We start from the raw sequence: 15,318 nt of genomic DNA, 5'->3' as shown, positions 1-15,318 counted from the left end.
CCAATACGTAAGAACTTATATCCAAATGCTCGTAAATATGAGCCTCAAATTAAAATAAATGGATTCAACATAAAATACAAAGAACAAATCAAATACTTGGGCATAATTTTGGATAGCAAATTCACCTTTGTAAGACATATAGATTTCATTTTGACAAAAGCAAAAAAAATGTTCTTTAGCTATTGTAATTTATTAAGAAGGCAGGGTGGACTATCGAACTGTATTAAAATAAATATTTACAAACAAATAATTAGACCAATCATATCTTATGCTCATCCGATATGGTTCAACATTTCTTCGAGCCAAATGGAGAGACTCAGACGATTTGAACGATATGTTTTAAGAATTTGTAGCGGTCTTAACCGCCAACCTTGCAGAAGTGGTACTTTTCGGAAAAGAGTTTCTAATAAAAGTTTATATGAAAAATGTAAAATATCACGCATAGACTTTTTCTTAATGAAATCGTCAGTAAGATTTGTTGATAAACTGACATTCATAGAAAATGAACTGATAAACAAATATCTGTCAAAGGCAAGGGAAATATCACTACCTCTAACAGAAAAACATTTATCACCAATATATTTAAAAGTACTAAAAAATAATAATATGTTACATAAAAATAGTAAAGCAATATATTATCATAGGCGATACAATACTTACAACTTCAACGATGAAAATTTAGTTTATAACATTGATCAATTTATAGCCAAATAAATTATAGAAGTTTAATATACGTTATCTCCTTTTTAAGCCCTTTTTGGGAGAATATAAATAAGTTTTAAAATTATGCCAAAGACATTCCAAATAATAATGATAACCTATTGTATAATCAAAAGAAAAATAAGTTTTAAACTCCTAGATAAATACAAATGTATGTTAGGATAATGCTAAATAATCTAATTTTATCATAACTTTGTAAACTCCTATGTTAAAATAATTTTGGGCAATAAATGAAATGAAATGACTACATATATAAGGACACAATTATCGCAAATATCTTTTCGCCGACACTTTGTTGTTGTATCATTGCAATCATGTATATTTTGGTATTTTACTGAGGTTACCGCAACTGCAACTTAGTTATTTGACGATGTAACCATTTGCAAGCGAATGTTAAACTTTGCTAACTCCAATATATTCAGCATAAAATCTTGACCACATATTTTCATTTCTACGACATAGTTCGTATATGCAACTTTAATAAGGATAACCGATTTTTTTTTTTCGTTCCTTCTGTGGAATTTTGTGCACTACGTGAACACAAAAGTAACGAAGATCATTTATTTTTGGGCACGCGCTTTTCCCCCATTTCGAAGCATGTATGAAAATCTATATTCTATTGTATATTGAATTTCTTTTTCTAACCGAAATTATTACGACTATTGACGATTATTTAGGGATACTCTTTCGAATTTACGAACTCCTTTTCTATATCTTAATTTTAGTTATTACCTAAATTTGCATATTATTAAAAAAAAAAAATTTGAGATTAGTGTAGAAAATGTAAGCCGAAAAGGGAGAAAAATGGTATGTTCTCGACATTTTCCCGATTTTGAGGCTCTAAATCATTTTTTTTTTCTAATCAGTTCGTGATAAATTAATTTTCTTCTAGCCTGCACCTTGAATTATATATATAAGGACAACAAAATATAGCTATGAAAAAAATTAAAATCTCTTTATTAAATCGTTGTTATAATTTCATTCGTATCCAATTATGTCACTAATTTCATACATTTTCTTCAGTTTAATTTCAGTAGTAACACGCAGCCGCCGCCAGTTGACAATAAATTTTATCTAATATCATCATTATATGGAATAATTTTTTGAACAGAAAATTGCTTAAAACACGCATTGTCACTTACAAATTGAGATATAGCAAAAATAAAAGGGTTCAACAGACAAACAAACAACAAATATAATAACTACTTCGAACGTTCCAAAGAGTCACCCAGTCAATAAAAATTAATATAATAATAAATGATAAATATGGATATAAGCGTAACACCGAATTATTCATACATTTTCGATTTCGAAAATGATTTTATCCACCAACGCACACGCAAATGGATGGTCGAGAATTGGACTTGGGTGTTTTACTATTGTGGCATTTATATGTTGGTGATATTTGGCGGGCAGCACTTTATGCAAAATCGTCCCAGGTAAGTCACATACATATGTACATAAATATGTAAAAATAAATTTATGCATATAATAATTATAAATATTTTTTTACTTGTATTAAATAACTGGCATAAAGCTGTACACGTTTTCTATGCGTCAAAAGGAAAGTTCTTATGTACATTGTTATATTATGTCTTTTATATCTTCTGTAACCTGAAAAGCAGTGTAATCGAGCGTACAACACGGATTCTCCTTACTTAATCCATTCACCGAACTTCTTATTAAAAAAAGTGAGTGTAGCGTAGTACACATAACAGAAGTGAAACTTTCAAGGCAGACAAAGAAAGACGAAGAGACCCGAGAGAGAATGAGAAAGAGAGAGAGAGAGAGAGAGAAATAATATATATCTAAATAAATTCCCAACATTTGCAAAGAATACAAATAGACAAAATTTACAAAAAACGGAGAAGGGTCGAGCGGTGTAGGTAAACGCCGGACACAAACCGTGGCAACAACGCGCACTACTCCGAGCGTTTATAACCCACACAACCGCAGCGATTCCAGGGCCGCAGCAACGGCACAAATTATCCCAAGGCAATACGAATAAATCCGACGCCGGAAGGGATAGCACTTTATAGTACGCGCAAGCACTAGCCATTTGTGGAACAACATCAAGATGCACACCACAAATAGAAGGAGGAGCTCGGCCAAACACCCAAAAAGGGTGTACGCGCCAATTATATATATATATATATATAAGCACTACCCAGGAAACGGAAATAAACGCCAAAAAGTAGGCACCAAAAAAAAAATTGGGACCGAAAAACGCACCAAACAGTAGGCACCAAGGAAATATAACGCGAAAAAGTAGGCACCAAAAATATATTTCCTACAAGTTTGCACCAACAAACAAGCGCCAAGAAGTAGGGAGTGTTATTTCTCACTAGAAATTAGCAATCACAAGGAAAAACTCGGGAAAAATAGCCTAAAGTGTATCTAAGATATATAATATATAAGATATAGCTCTCTCTCTCCTTTTCCTCTACGTTATATCGTTTTTCTCTCTCGCGGAACGAAAATGCCCAAAACGTCGTATGGCCTTGAAATTTTACTCTCCATTCTCGCTCGTCTATCGACGCCTAAGAAGTTTCACTTCGAAAATTAATAATACAGTTCTGTTAGGTATTTAGACGAGATTCTTTTCCTATTTGTGGCGTGCGTCTCCAAAAATGAGACGACACTTTTAAGCCGACTCCGTTTTTTTATAAGGAGCTTTTTCATGGCAGAAATACACTCGAGGGGTTTGTCATTGCCTGCCGAGGGGCGTTCGCTATTAGAAACAAACTTTTTCTATCATTTCGCCATTCCTTGCATGGAGATTCTAACCTATGCACTCCCGAATGGTAGTCAATATATATTAGATTTGTTAATTTATTTTATTTATTTATTCCGGCTTAATAGAGCCAATGAATGCGCTAATTCACCTTTCATTTTCAAACAAACAAATAAACCATAGCAAGTGTTCAAATTTTCATCGTTCAAAAATTTCATCTCTCCCATTGTTACTCCAGCAACATTCCCAGCATTTGTGGAACTTTTAATCTACAAATTAGCAAACGAGTATATATTATATTACAACACATGCGCATACATACATAAAATTTGAAATGACTCGCTTAAATACTTACACTATTCATTAGTATTTATAATAATATTTAAGCAGTTCAATGACTTGCGAAAAATCTATATGATATCGCAACGAATTCTCCATAAAATAAGTACCTATAAAAACGTTAATATTTAAATGTGTGAATCGCTACAATTTATTTTAAGTTGTTTTAATCATATGCAAATTTAAATAAAAACTGGCACGCGTCATTGTTCTATGTAGAGATACTATGTAGATTGATATACTATACATATACGAGTACATAATAGGACTATCAATAAGTTCGTGCGGTTTTTTTTCGAAATTTGAAACTTTATTGACGTAAAATGGTTACAAATTTAATATTCAAAATATTGTCCATCGCTTACTACTACTTTTTCCCATCTTTCTGGCAATTCACGGATTCCCTTTGTGAAAAATTCGGTCGGTTTTGCCGCAATCCACGAATCGATCCATTTTTTGACTTCATCGTAATTACGGAAGTGCTGGTCAGCCAGGCCATGTTGCATCGATCGGAAGAGATAGTAATCGGATGGCGCAAGGTCTGGACTATACGGCGGGTGGGGTAGGACATCCCATTTGAGCGTTTCTAAGTATGTTTTGACCACTTGTGCAACATGTGGCCGAGCATTGTCATGTTGCAAAATAACTTTGTCGTGTCTATCGGCGTATTGCGGCCGTTTTTCTCGCAGTGCTCGGCTCAAACGCATCAATTGTCGTCGGTAGACATCCCCCGTAATCGTTTCATTCGGTTTCAGTAGCTCATAATACATAACACCCAGCTGGTCCCACCAGATACACAGCATAACCTTCAGGCCATGAATATTCTGCGCCGACGTCGATGTTGAAGCATGGCCAGGGTATCCATACGTTGCCCGACGTTTTGGATTGTCGTAATGGACCCACTTTTCATCGCCAGTCACAATTCGATGCAAAAAACCCTTTCTTTTGTGCCGTTGAAGCAGTTGTTCGCATGCCATAAAACGGCGTTCAACGTCTCTTGGCTTCAATTCATACGGCACCCAATGGCCTACCTTTCGGATCATTCCCATGGCTTTTAAACGTTTGGAAATGGTTGATTGATCAACTCCCAAAGTTTTTGCAACCTCTTCTTGCGTTTGAGCCGGATCTTGATCCAGCAATTCCTCCAATTCGGTATCCATGAACTTTGGCGGCGCACCCTCGCGTTCTTCGTCTTCCAAGCCAAAATCACCACTTTTAAAGCGTGCAAACCACTTCTGGCACGTTCGCTCAGATAGAGCATGCTCACCATAAACTTCCACCAAGATACGATGACTTTCGGCTGCTTTTTTCTTCATATTAAAATAATGAAGAAGAATTCCCCGCAAAAACACATTATTTGGCACGAAATTCGACATTTTCAAGTGTGGTAAAAATATTGTTGTTTACGCTTCAAATAAAAAACTTATACTGACGTTTGTGCCTTACGACAGTAGCTCTCCAATGAATGTTTGGAAATGTGGATCGATGGAATAATAATCAAGTTACGCCATCTGTTGTAAAACCGCACGAACTTATTGATAGTCCTATTACATACATACATACAATCAAACATCATTCTTTGAATTGCTGCTATTTGCTTTATGTCGATTAATGACGGTTTTAGTGATTTAGTGTTATATAATGGTTGTTAAATAATTAAAAGGCTTAATCTACTGATTTAACCGCAAATTGCCGAACATTTATTGCCGAACACACATACGCATGTATATGTATGAATATGAATACATACATGTAATGCTTGTAAAATCCAAAATGAAACGTGATTGCGACTACAACAATAACCAACCGAAATAATTCAGTAGGTGAGATAAGTCGGTCAATGCAACTAAAATTTTATGCAGAGCTTTTTGTTTTGCCAAAACATTAATTATTTATTGAAAAATAGTTAATAGTTTTCCTTTTTTGTTTCTGATATCTCTCATTAGTTTTACAAAAATTAACTTGGAAATATAATTTTTGACCATAGTGAAAAGGTTTTTAGAGGTAGCACACCATTATTCGGCTCTGAGCGAATTTGATAGATATACCGATTTCGATTCCCCGATTCGTTTTGTGCTTCACTAAGCTAAAGCTAAATTCTGTGAAAAACAAAACGAATGACGTAGAATCCAAAGCTCTCCTCAAACTCCATAGGGGAACTTCACCATACCTAACGAGTTAACCTGGTATCTATCATCCTTGATTTTTGATAATTGTGAACATTAACACACATAGCCTACACATGAAAGCCGTCCGTCGCTGAACAGGTCATCTTTTGGCAACGCGCTTGAAGAAAATTACACTCGACAGATGCAAGCAGCCTTAGCACGCGGCCAACGGCCATGAAAATATTCTTTTCACAGATGAGAAAATGTTCACTGTTGAAGAAGTTTTTAATAAGCAAAATGACAAAATCTATACTAAAACTTCTAAAGACGCCAAAAATGTTGTTCCAGGGGTTCAGCGCGGCCCATCTAGCCTCTGTAATAGTTTGGTGGGGAGTGTCTGCGGAAAAAGGGTTAAAACTGGTGCAAAAGTGTGCCAGGATGATGTGCTAGAAGGTGTGGTGAAGCAGTTGAGCATTACACTCATCAAGATAAGAGCGGTGGATCTTTCAGCAAGATTCCGCTCCAGCCCTTAACCACCCAGCAGTGGCTAAAAAACAATATTCCTGGTTTCACAGCCGCAGAAGATTGGCCGTGTGGAAGTCCAGATCTGAATCCACTGGTGTACAGTTTGTGGTTGGAGAATTGGAGAACATGCCGAAGATCTCAGAGAAATTTGGAGAGTCTCAAACAACCTTCGGTTTGAGCAGCGACGTCAATATAAAGAAAAGGTGAACATTTTGAATGAAAATTAAAAATTTTTTTTTTTAATTTACTTATTAAAAAAAGTATTATAATTTCATAACGGACTTAAATTGTAACAGAACTTATTGCAGGACTAAGAACAAGATGAAGTTCAAAATAAACACGACTGGAGTTATAAAAATGTTTTTGGTCTCGCCATCTTTTTAATGAGTTGGTGCGTTGGAAGTTACATTCCTAGCTGACTTCCACTGAAAGCTTGGTATGTTTGTGTCATCGGTACAAAAATGAGTTTCGAACAAAGAGCTAATATCAAATTGAAATGTGAAAATGTTCTTCAATTAATTTTGTTTTAAAATCCGTAAAAGGTTTACCGAAACGTTTGAGTTGATGAAAAAAGTTTATAGCGATGATTCTCCATCTCGTGCCAGAGTTCATGAGTGGTTTACATGTTTCAGAGATGGTTGTGAGAACTTAAATGACAATGAACATACGGGCCGCCCAAAATCAGTAATCACCGAAAACTCCATCGAAATTGTTCCTAAATTTATTAAACATCGTTGAAATTCATGGAATCAGAGTTGAATATCTCCAAAACATCGATTTATCGCATTTTAACTGATCATTTAGGCTTACGAAAGATCTATGCACGTTTCATTCCGCACAACTTAACTGAGAACCAAAAATTGCTTTGAATTCAACATTCGAAAGACCTCATTAAAGAGGCGAGAAAAGGCGACAACTTCCTTCACAATATTGTAAATGATGATAAAACGTGGTGTTTCTAACATGAACCAGAAACCAAGCGTCAAAGTGCCGAATGGAAGGCCCCAGACCATCCATCACCCAAAAAATCGCGTCTGGAGAAATCAAAAATCAAGTCGATGCTCATTTGTTTTTACGATTCCAAGGGAATTGTCCACAAGGAGTTCGTGTCAACGGCATAAACCGTGAATGCAATTTTCTCTCTTGGCGTTTTAAAGCGTTTGTTGCATCGCATTCGTCGAATTCGCCCCGAATACCGCGAAGGAGGAAGCTCGCGCTTATTGCATAATACTGCACCATCCCATCAATCCACTCTTGTGACTGATTTTTTGACTAGAAATCGCATTTTAACCATCAATCACTCACCGTATTCGCCTGATATAGCACCCCGTGACTTTTACCTATTCGAAAAATTGCATTTGGCCATGAAAGGAAAACGTTTTGCGGCTGTAGAGACTATCCAGAAGGCTTGTACCGATATCCTGAGGGACATTCCGGTCAATGACCTCAAACACTCTTTCGAAAAGCTTTTACATCGCGCAAAACAGTGTATCGAGCCCAGAGGGACTATTTTTAATAAATAAACTCGAAGCTATCAGAACAAAGCTCCTGTCGTTTCTATTTTAGCGCAGTCTTGTTTATTTTGGACTTCACCTTGTATATAGGAGTTAAAGATAACTTTTGTTAAAGCTTAGATATTTCTTTGCCTACGGAGTAGGGCTGTTTTTGCCATAGAATATCTTTTACCAATTAAAAAAATCAATATTAGCCCCCTATTTGATGCTGATTCTTGATGCGATGTTTTATACTGTACCAAATACTGTGAAGTGTTATCAGCGCACATAGCATAAAATTTATTTTCGGTAAACTTAAAATTGGGGTTAAGTTCTCCATCCTACAAAACTCGTTAAGCCGTTAAATAAATTAAAGATTAAATATGCTAATTAAAAACCAATTAAATAATCAAATTTATTACCAATTAATCAGTTATTAATCACATTGAATATGCCTCGGCTACAGCTGTGTCTATGTATGTGCTTTATGTCGCTAATGGGTCGCATGAAAATGTTCTTCCATTAATAAAATGCAATCATTCTGATTCAAGTTACCTACCGAAGGTGTTAAAACTATTAGAAAGCAAGTATATTTAAAATTGCTGATACAATGATTTCTGGAGTGTCTATTTTTCGCTTTCACGATGTAACTTTGCGGTACCTGGGGCAAATGCCACCATCAAATCATTACCGTTACTTATACTATCTGTACTCACTGGCTTTATTTATAGTCATAACCGTTGGCTATCCCACTCATCTGATGATTGGACTCATCAGAAGTGAAAGCAAAGCCGATATATTCAAAAATATGACCATTAACTTCACCTGTTTGGCATGCAGCATCAAAACAATTGCACTTTGGTGGCGTCTAGCAGACGTTCAAAAAATTTATCGAATCATCTTGAAGCTCGACACACATATAATCCAAGCAGAGGATGTGAAATTGTACAAATTGATCGCGTTTCGTCGAGCGAAACAAATTCTCTACTTCGTTCTCAGCGTGGGACTGGGCGCTGCGATTAGCTCCGAAGTAGCTACTCTAATTGGCGGTATTTTAGGCAATTGGAGGCTCATGTACCCAGCCTATTTTCCATTCGACACCGAGCGGAGCGCTTTGAGTTACATGGCGGCTCATATTTACCAGTGCATTGGCGTAACTGTGCAGATTTTTCAAAATGTAATAAATGACACATTTCCACCCATTGCACTGGCAATGTTAGCTGGTCATGTGCGTATGCTGAATGTGCGAGTGGCACGTATTGGCCACAACACGCGAAGTGATGCAGTGCTGGCGCCCAACGCTGAGTTCTTGGTGTGCATTGAGGACTACAAACATTTGCTTGAGTAGGTTAAATGTATCCAAATGCATTCATATTTTGTGTGTTTACGTATGGAATGTTAAATGTATTGCTCGCTTAACAATTTAATTCCAGTTTCCGTGTTGCAATTCAACGCATCTCCTCTATCGGCACTTTCGTACAGTTTCTGGTCACCACCTTCAACATGGGTGTGGTCATTGTGTATTTGATCTTCTATGTGAACGATATATTTTCATATATCTACTATTTCGTATTCTTGCTGGCAATGCCATTGGAAATATTTCCGCTTTGCTACTATGGAACTTACATGGAAATGGAATTCGAGCAGCTGACCTATGCCATATTTTCTTGCAATTGGATGGACCAAGATGCGGTTTTCAAAAAAAATCTTCGCATTTTCGCTGAGCAATCGTTGCGTAAGCAAATTGTTATTGCAGGCGGCATTTTTGCAGTTAACTTGGATACGTTTTTTGCCGCCTTGAAGAGTGCATATTCACTCTTTGCATTAGTGGTGCAAATGAAATGAATGCTAAAAAAGTATGGCAAGCGATTTTGGAAGGGAACAAGCTATTATTATAATTATGCTATGTATGTATAATGTTATAATTGTATTATATATACATATATATGTAAGTAAATTTGAATATAAATATACTGTGTAATTAATTGCTGTTGTTCTGAAGAAGTGAACCTGAAAGATCTATTTTTTGTGGGCTGCATCCTGCCCAGCCATGAGAGAAGTGCCTTGCAATATCATGAATCCTTTTACGAACTCAAAGAATTCGTTCGCTCAAAATAGCCCAGAAAATGTTCTCATATTCACAAATTGAGTAATAGAGAGCAAAAATGAGAGAGTAGCTGCAAAGCTTTGGTTTTTTGTAATAAAGCATAGAGTATTATTTTTTGGTTGTTTGTGAGTGGAAATTAAACTAGGAGATTAAATAATATCGATCTATAAACACTTTGCACTAAATTTATCGGAAAAGTGCATTTTTTCCTCTGCAAATTCAATAGCAATTTTAATATTCAAATATTAAATAAAAAAATAAAAAAATTGTGTTGCTATAGACCAAATTTTAGGTATCATGAAAAACAATTGTTTTTTTGAGTTTTTGGTCCATCCTAATGCAGAGTTGCCAACTTTTGAATTTCAAAAAGCACCAAAACTGGTAAAAAGACGTCCTACCTCACTAATAGCACTATTTTTTTTCAGGCCAAAAATACTTTTCTTCATAACATTTTGTATTTAGCAAAAGTAAAAATAATTAATTCTAATAATTCAATAACAATTCTGTAAAATTTCCAAGTTATATCACAATTTATTGTAAACCGAGTTGCCGAATTTGCCACATTTTCAACTAAATACAGCCCAGCTAAGTCATTGCAGGCCGTAACTTGAGCCCATTTTAGTGTATTTAGGTTTTTAGGTTCTTGTAAATTCAATGCTGGCGTAGATTTAAATATATATATAATTCTCACGTAAACCCTTTTTGGGTGTTTGGCCGAGCTCCTCCTCTTATTTGTGGTGTGCATCTTGATGTTGTTCCACAAATGGAGGGACCTACAATTTCAAGCCGACTCCGAACGGCGAATATTTTTTATGAGGAGCTTCTTTATGGCAGAAATACACTCGGAGGTTTGCCATTGCCTGCCGAGGGGCGACCTTTAGTAGAAAAATGTTTTTCTTAATTTGGTGTTTCACCGAGATTCGAACCTACGTCCTCTCTGTGAATTCTGAATGGTAGTCAACGCACCAACCCATTCGGCTACGGCGGCCGCTTAAATACTTAAATTATATAATAAAATATTTATGTGAAATAACGAAATCTCATTTAAGTTCGTAAAAATGCTTTAAAAAGGCACTAAAGCCATTTTTTCTTTTACATAATTCTGAAAAAACACTAAATCGGGTGCTTAAAATACTAGGTGGCAACTCAGTCCTAATATATACAAATGCCTTGATGCCAGGACATTTACACTCAATTGTGGATTACCCTATTTTTTACGAAATTTATTTAAAATAAAAATAATAAATTATTTTTTAAAAACCATTTAAATACAAAATACTAATGTATATCTTTGAAGCTTCCGAATAATAAAATGTTCATTGTTTGGCTAAAAGAGAGTAGGGAAAAGCGAGGATTGAGTAAGTTTCTGGCTGAGCTCGTTTACGTGCTTATTTATTTGAGCTTCATTGCTCGTATGGCTTGTGAGCGCACGCCAGTGTGGTGCAGCTACGTTCCTTTGGATGGTCGGCTTGGAGGCTCGCTCAAATTGGGAGAATCGCTCACATTGGGAGAGTCGTTCCTATTGGGAAGTGCTTATTGATGCTCCTCATTGTTGCATTCGGCATGTCTGCAGTATACTCTCAATTAACACTTTACATTTACTATCTCAAAAGCCCTTTGCGAGATGCAGTGATCTGCTCGACTAGACTAGGTAAAGAAAAAATTCGTGGAAAAATACCCAGTTTACAAATGAAAAAAAAATCGTTTTTATCAGCCAGTGTCACAAAAGCGTTTTGACAATAGCAGAAATCCATAAATTAAAGTTCGAATTGTTTGACTTCCATTTGTTTCCATACCTGAAAAATTGCATGCATGGAAAGCCTTTTTCATCAAATGAAGAGGTCGTAACAGTTGTAAAAGGGTATTTTGCAGCCCTTCCGGAATCTCAATTCAGGGATGGAATTCATTCATTGAAATCTCATTGCTGTTCAAGGAGACTAAACTGAATAATAAAGTATATTTCAAACAGTGTTGCCAGAAAAAATTTGCTGTTGGAGCTAAATTTGTCAAAAAAATGAGCTAAAAAGAGCCAACATTTTTTTTTTGGAGCTAATAAAAGAGCTAAAGTTTTTTCAGTGACTTTTATTATATTTCACATTTATATATTCACATATTTTATTTTTTTACAAAAATTAAAATTATTTTTAAACAATTCAGTAATAACAATATATGAAAAAGTTCATATATTCATTTATTTGCAAAAGCAGAACCAAAAAAAAAAATAGTCTATTAAACATCACATTAAATAAATCTTGTACTTTAAAGAATTCATTAGGAACACATTTATGTATGGAAAACAATGAAAAAAATACATTTCTTACTTTTTTTTTTAAATAAAGTGTAACGATATAACATATCAATTTAAATATATCAAAATATATCAAATTCTTCATCACCACAAAAATCTTCTACAATATCATCATTATTGTTGCAATCGTATATATCATTTCTCATCATTCTCATCTTTTATGACAAAATCATGGCAACACTTATTAAGTCTCTTAAACCCACATCTTATTGTTAACAAAGTGTTTAACATAACCAAATTAATTTTATTGCGTTGTTTATTTTTAATGCAATTCATCATCGAAAAAGTTCTTTCAACTTCAGCGTTGCTAAGTGGTAGCACAAGAAGAGAAAATACAAAATTTGCCAGTTCATTAAACGGATTATCATTTACAGAATTTTTATATTCCTTAACCTCGATCCAAAAATCTAAAGTATTGTTCACATTTTTCCAACCATATAAATGTATGTTGCGCCACTGCATTTCCAAGCATGTAATTTCATCTATATTGAAATTATTTTTTTCGTTTTCAAAGTAATCAAAAATTTGAGGCTTTATTGTTTTTAGAGTATTTTCAGTGGAAAAAAAATCAATTTTTTTTAAAGTATTTATGTTATGTGGCAAACGTTGCCTCAACTGTTCAATTAATTTCATTATAAATTTTCGACAAATATTACGAATTTCGTTTTCTGTGCTCTCATTTATGGTGTTTTCTTCTTTTTTTTGTCGAATAAATTGTTCAAAATTATAATGAAAGTAAGGAATAGAAGTAAAAAAATCAAACCCGTTAAAGGGTTGAAATCTTCAGAAGGTGACACTATACTGATGCACAAGCTTGAAATTAAATATACAACTTCGGAAAACAATTTCATAGGGTCAGCTATGTTACTTTCAAAAAGTTTGTTCACTTTTTGCACTTCACTTAAAATTGGTTTTAAAAACTGGAAATATGCCAAATTTTCATCAGTGTACATTTTTGAAAGAAGTTGGGCTTTGTGACATGATTCATTCAATGCGGCTATGCCAAAATGAGTTTTAAGTTCCAACCACTGATCTACAATTCTTTTGACTGCTGGTTCGATTGACAGCCACCGTGTTTCACACGCTCGAGTAATTTTTAATGGACACATACCATCGTTAATGGTAGAGTATAGAGACTCGTATTGTGCTTGTCGCAGCGAAGATTTTGAAAACCAGTTGTAGGTTTCGGAAATTATAAATTCGATTTCATTTGGCATACATTTCGAAGCCGCACAAACAGCTAGTTGTATTGAGTGACAAATGCAAGGAACGAGTGTGATATTGGCATTGAATTCCTTCAGTCGAGTAATGACTCCGTTATTAACCCCAACCATAACGCTAGCATTATCTGTTCCTACACCCACCATGTTTTCAAAACTTAAATTAAATTCCTTTAATGTATTGGAAATGCCTAACACAATGCCATCCGCCGTGCACTTTTCCAACTCCGCGAGTTTTAAAAAAGTATTAACGAAAACTTTCGATGAGTTACTGTAGTATCTGACTACAATGCCCACATATTTTTTTGTAGTTATGTCTGTTGCTTCGTCGATAATTAGACTAAATTTATTATCTTTGAGATCAGCCATTAGCAAACTTTTAAAATAGGGACTTAGCACATTTTTAAGTATAGCGCTACACTTTGATCTTCGTAGCTTCAAATTGGGTGCAGCTTTGCTATCCGAAAATATCCCGCTTTGCAAAATGGTTAGGTGGTCAACCACTCTAATTGAAGTGTGTACTCCGATGAATAACGCATTGGCCAATTCCGCTCTGTGTACTTCCATTTCTTGCTTTTTTATAAATGAAACTGTCGGCTGAGAGCCCGACATAAATGGCGAAGCTGCATTTATGTGCTTGCTTGTGGCAGCGTGACGAATAAGGCCGTGTAATTTGGATTTCAAGCTGCAGTGGCAGTACTTACATTGCAAACCTTTTCCAGTCTCGATCAACCACTTCCTGAATCTTTTGTCTTGAAGCCATGTAGATCGCGGTTTTTGCTCGTACTTCCTATAAGCATTAAAGAGGTTATTTTTATATTAAACAAAATAACAAAAATTTTACCTTATTTGCTTTGCCAAACATTCATGGTCAGAACCCTCATTGGCGGCAGTCGGCAGTCTTTTGCTTATAAATCTGCATAAGTAAAAAGTGATCTTAAAGTATTATTAATTAGAAAAATAAAAAAAAGGCTTACCTCTCCATTGCGCGTTTTTAAGTGAAAATGCGCCAATAGTATTAGGTATGATACTTTTGAAACTAATCGATTATAGAACATAGAAATCGTTCATGGCTACAGGAGTTACCACACGGCAACAAAAAAAACACGTCGAATTAATTTAAGTACAAAGAGTAGTAAATTATTTTGTTTAAATATTTAAAATATTTGTAGCTAAAAAGAACTATTTCATTTTAAAAAGAGCTAAAAAAAGAGCTAGGAGCTAAATCCAAATTTTTGGAGCAATTTAAAAAAAAAAGAGCTAAATCTAGCTCCAAAATCACCAAAATGGCAACACTGATTTCAAACCATAAAATTGTGTTTTTCTTCTTATTGAACAACCTTAAAATCACTCAAAATACAACTGATTCACTTCACACTTCATAATATAATAATATAAATCTAAGACAACCATCACGGCATACCCCAAATATCGAACCATCAAAATATTCAATTGGTTGCTCTCATAATTTATGTATGTACCTCATGTTCTCATCTTTTTTTTAATAAAATTTAATTATATATTAATTACTATTAGTAATTAGAAAATATTAATTATGAATGCTACGAATTTGTAATAACTGTTAAATGTTCGATTATTACGCTTGAATCTCTAATGAAGTGCGGCTGACGTGAATTCAGTTTTGAATTTGTATATAACCTCATTTCCTATGGAACTTTTCATCTCAATATTATGGAATGTGATTTTCCGATGTTTCGAACTAGCAACAACAACAAATCGCTGCAGGTACTTGCATATACATAG

At 34.8% G+C, this 15,318-nt stretch overlaps 2 protein-coding genes across 3 annotated transcripts in view; both read left to right on the top strand.

The window, feature by feature from the left end:
• The window catches only part of LOC128861487 (elongation of very long chain fatty acids protein 6), a 106,055-nt gene that overhangs the window by 14,864 nt on the left and 75,873 nt on the right, over window positions 1–15,318 (top strand). For both annotated transcript variants that reach the window (XM_054099655.1, XM_054099656.1), the window contains exon 2: window positions 1,744–2,159. In XM_054099655.1, the coding sequence (XP_053955630.1) occupies window positions 1,978–2,159 (182 nt within the window). In that variant the 5' untranslated portion in view covers window positions 1,744–1,977. The remainder of the gene's footprint in view (window positions 1–1,743; window positions 2,160–15,318) is intronic.
• LOC128861486 (odorant receptor 59a-like) lies at window positions 8,432–9,764 on the top strand. The gene is made up of 2 exons (XM_054099654.1): window positions 8,432–9,263; window positions 9,353–9,764. Exons 1-2 carry the CDS (start codon window positions 8,530–8,532, stop codon window positions 9,762–9,764), a joined length of 1,146 nt encoding a protein of 381 aa, XP_053955629.1. The 5' UTR covers window positions 8,432–8,529.

The sequence above is a fragment of the Anastrepha ludens genome, chromosome 4, assembly GCF_028408465.1.
Source record: "Anastrepha ludens isolate Willacy chromosome 4, idAnaLude1.1, whole genome shotgun sequence".
In the NCBI taxonomy this organism is placed as follows: domain Eukaryota; kingdom Metazoa; phylum Arthropoda; class Insecta; order Diptera; family Tephritidae; genus Anastrepha; species Anastrepha ludens.
This window is presented reverse-complemented; position numbering and strand designations above follow the sequence as displayed.

Coding starts and splice junctions, on each gene's coding strand:
- LOC128861486 (XM_054099654.1), top strand. CDS start 8,530: ATGATTTCTGGAGTGTCTATTTTTCGCTTTCACGATGTAACTTTGCGG. Junction 9,264..9,352: donor GACTACAAACATTTGCTTGA/GTAGGTTAAATG, acceptor ATTTAATTCCAG/TTTCCGTGTTGCAATTCAAC.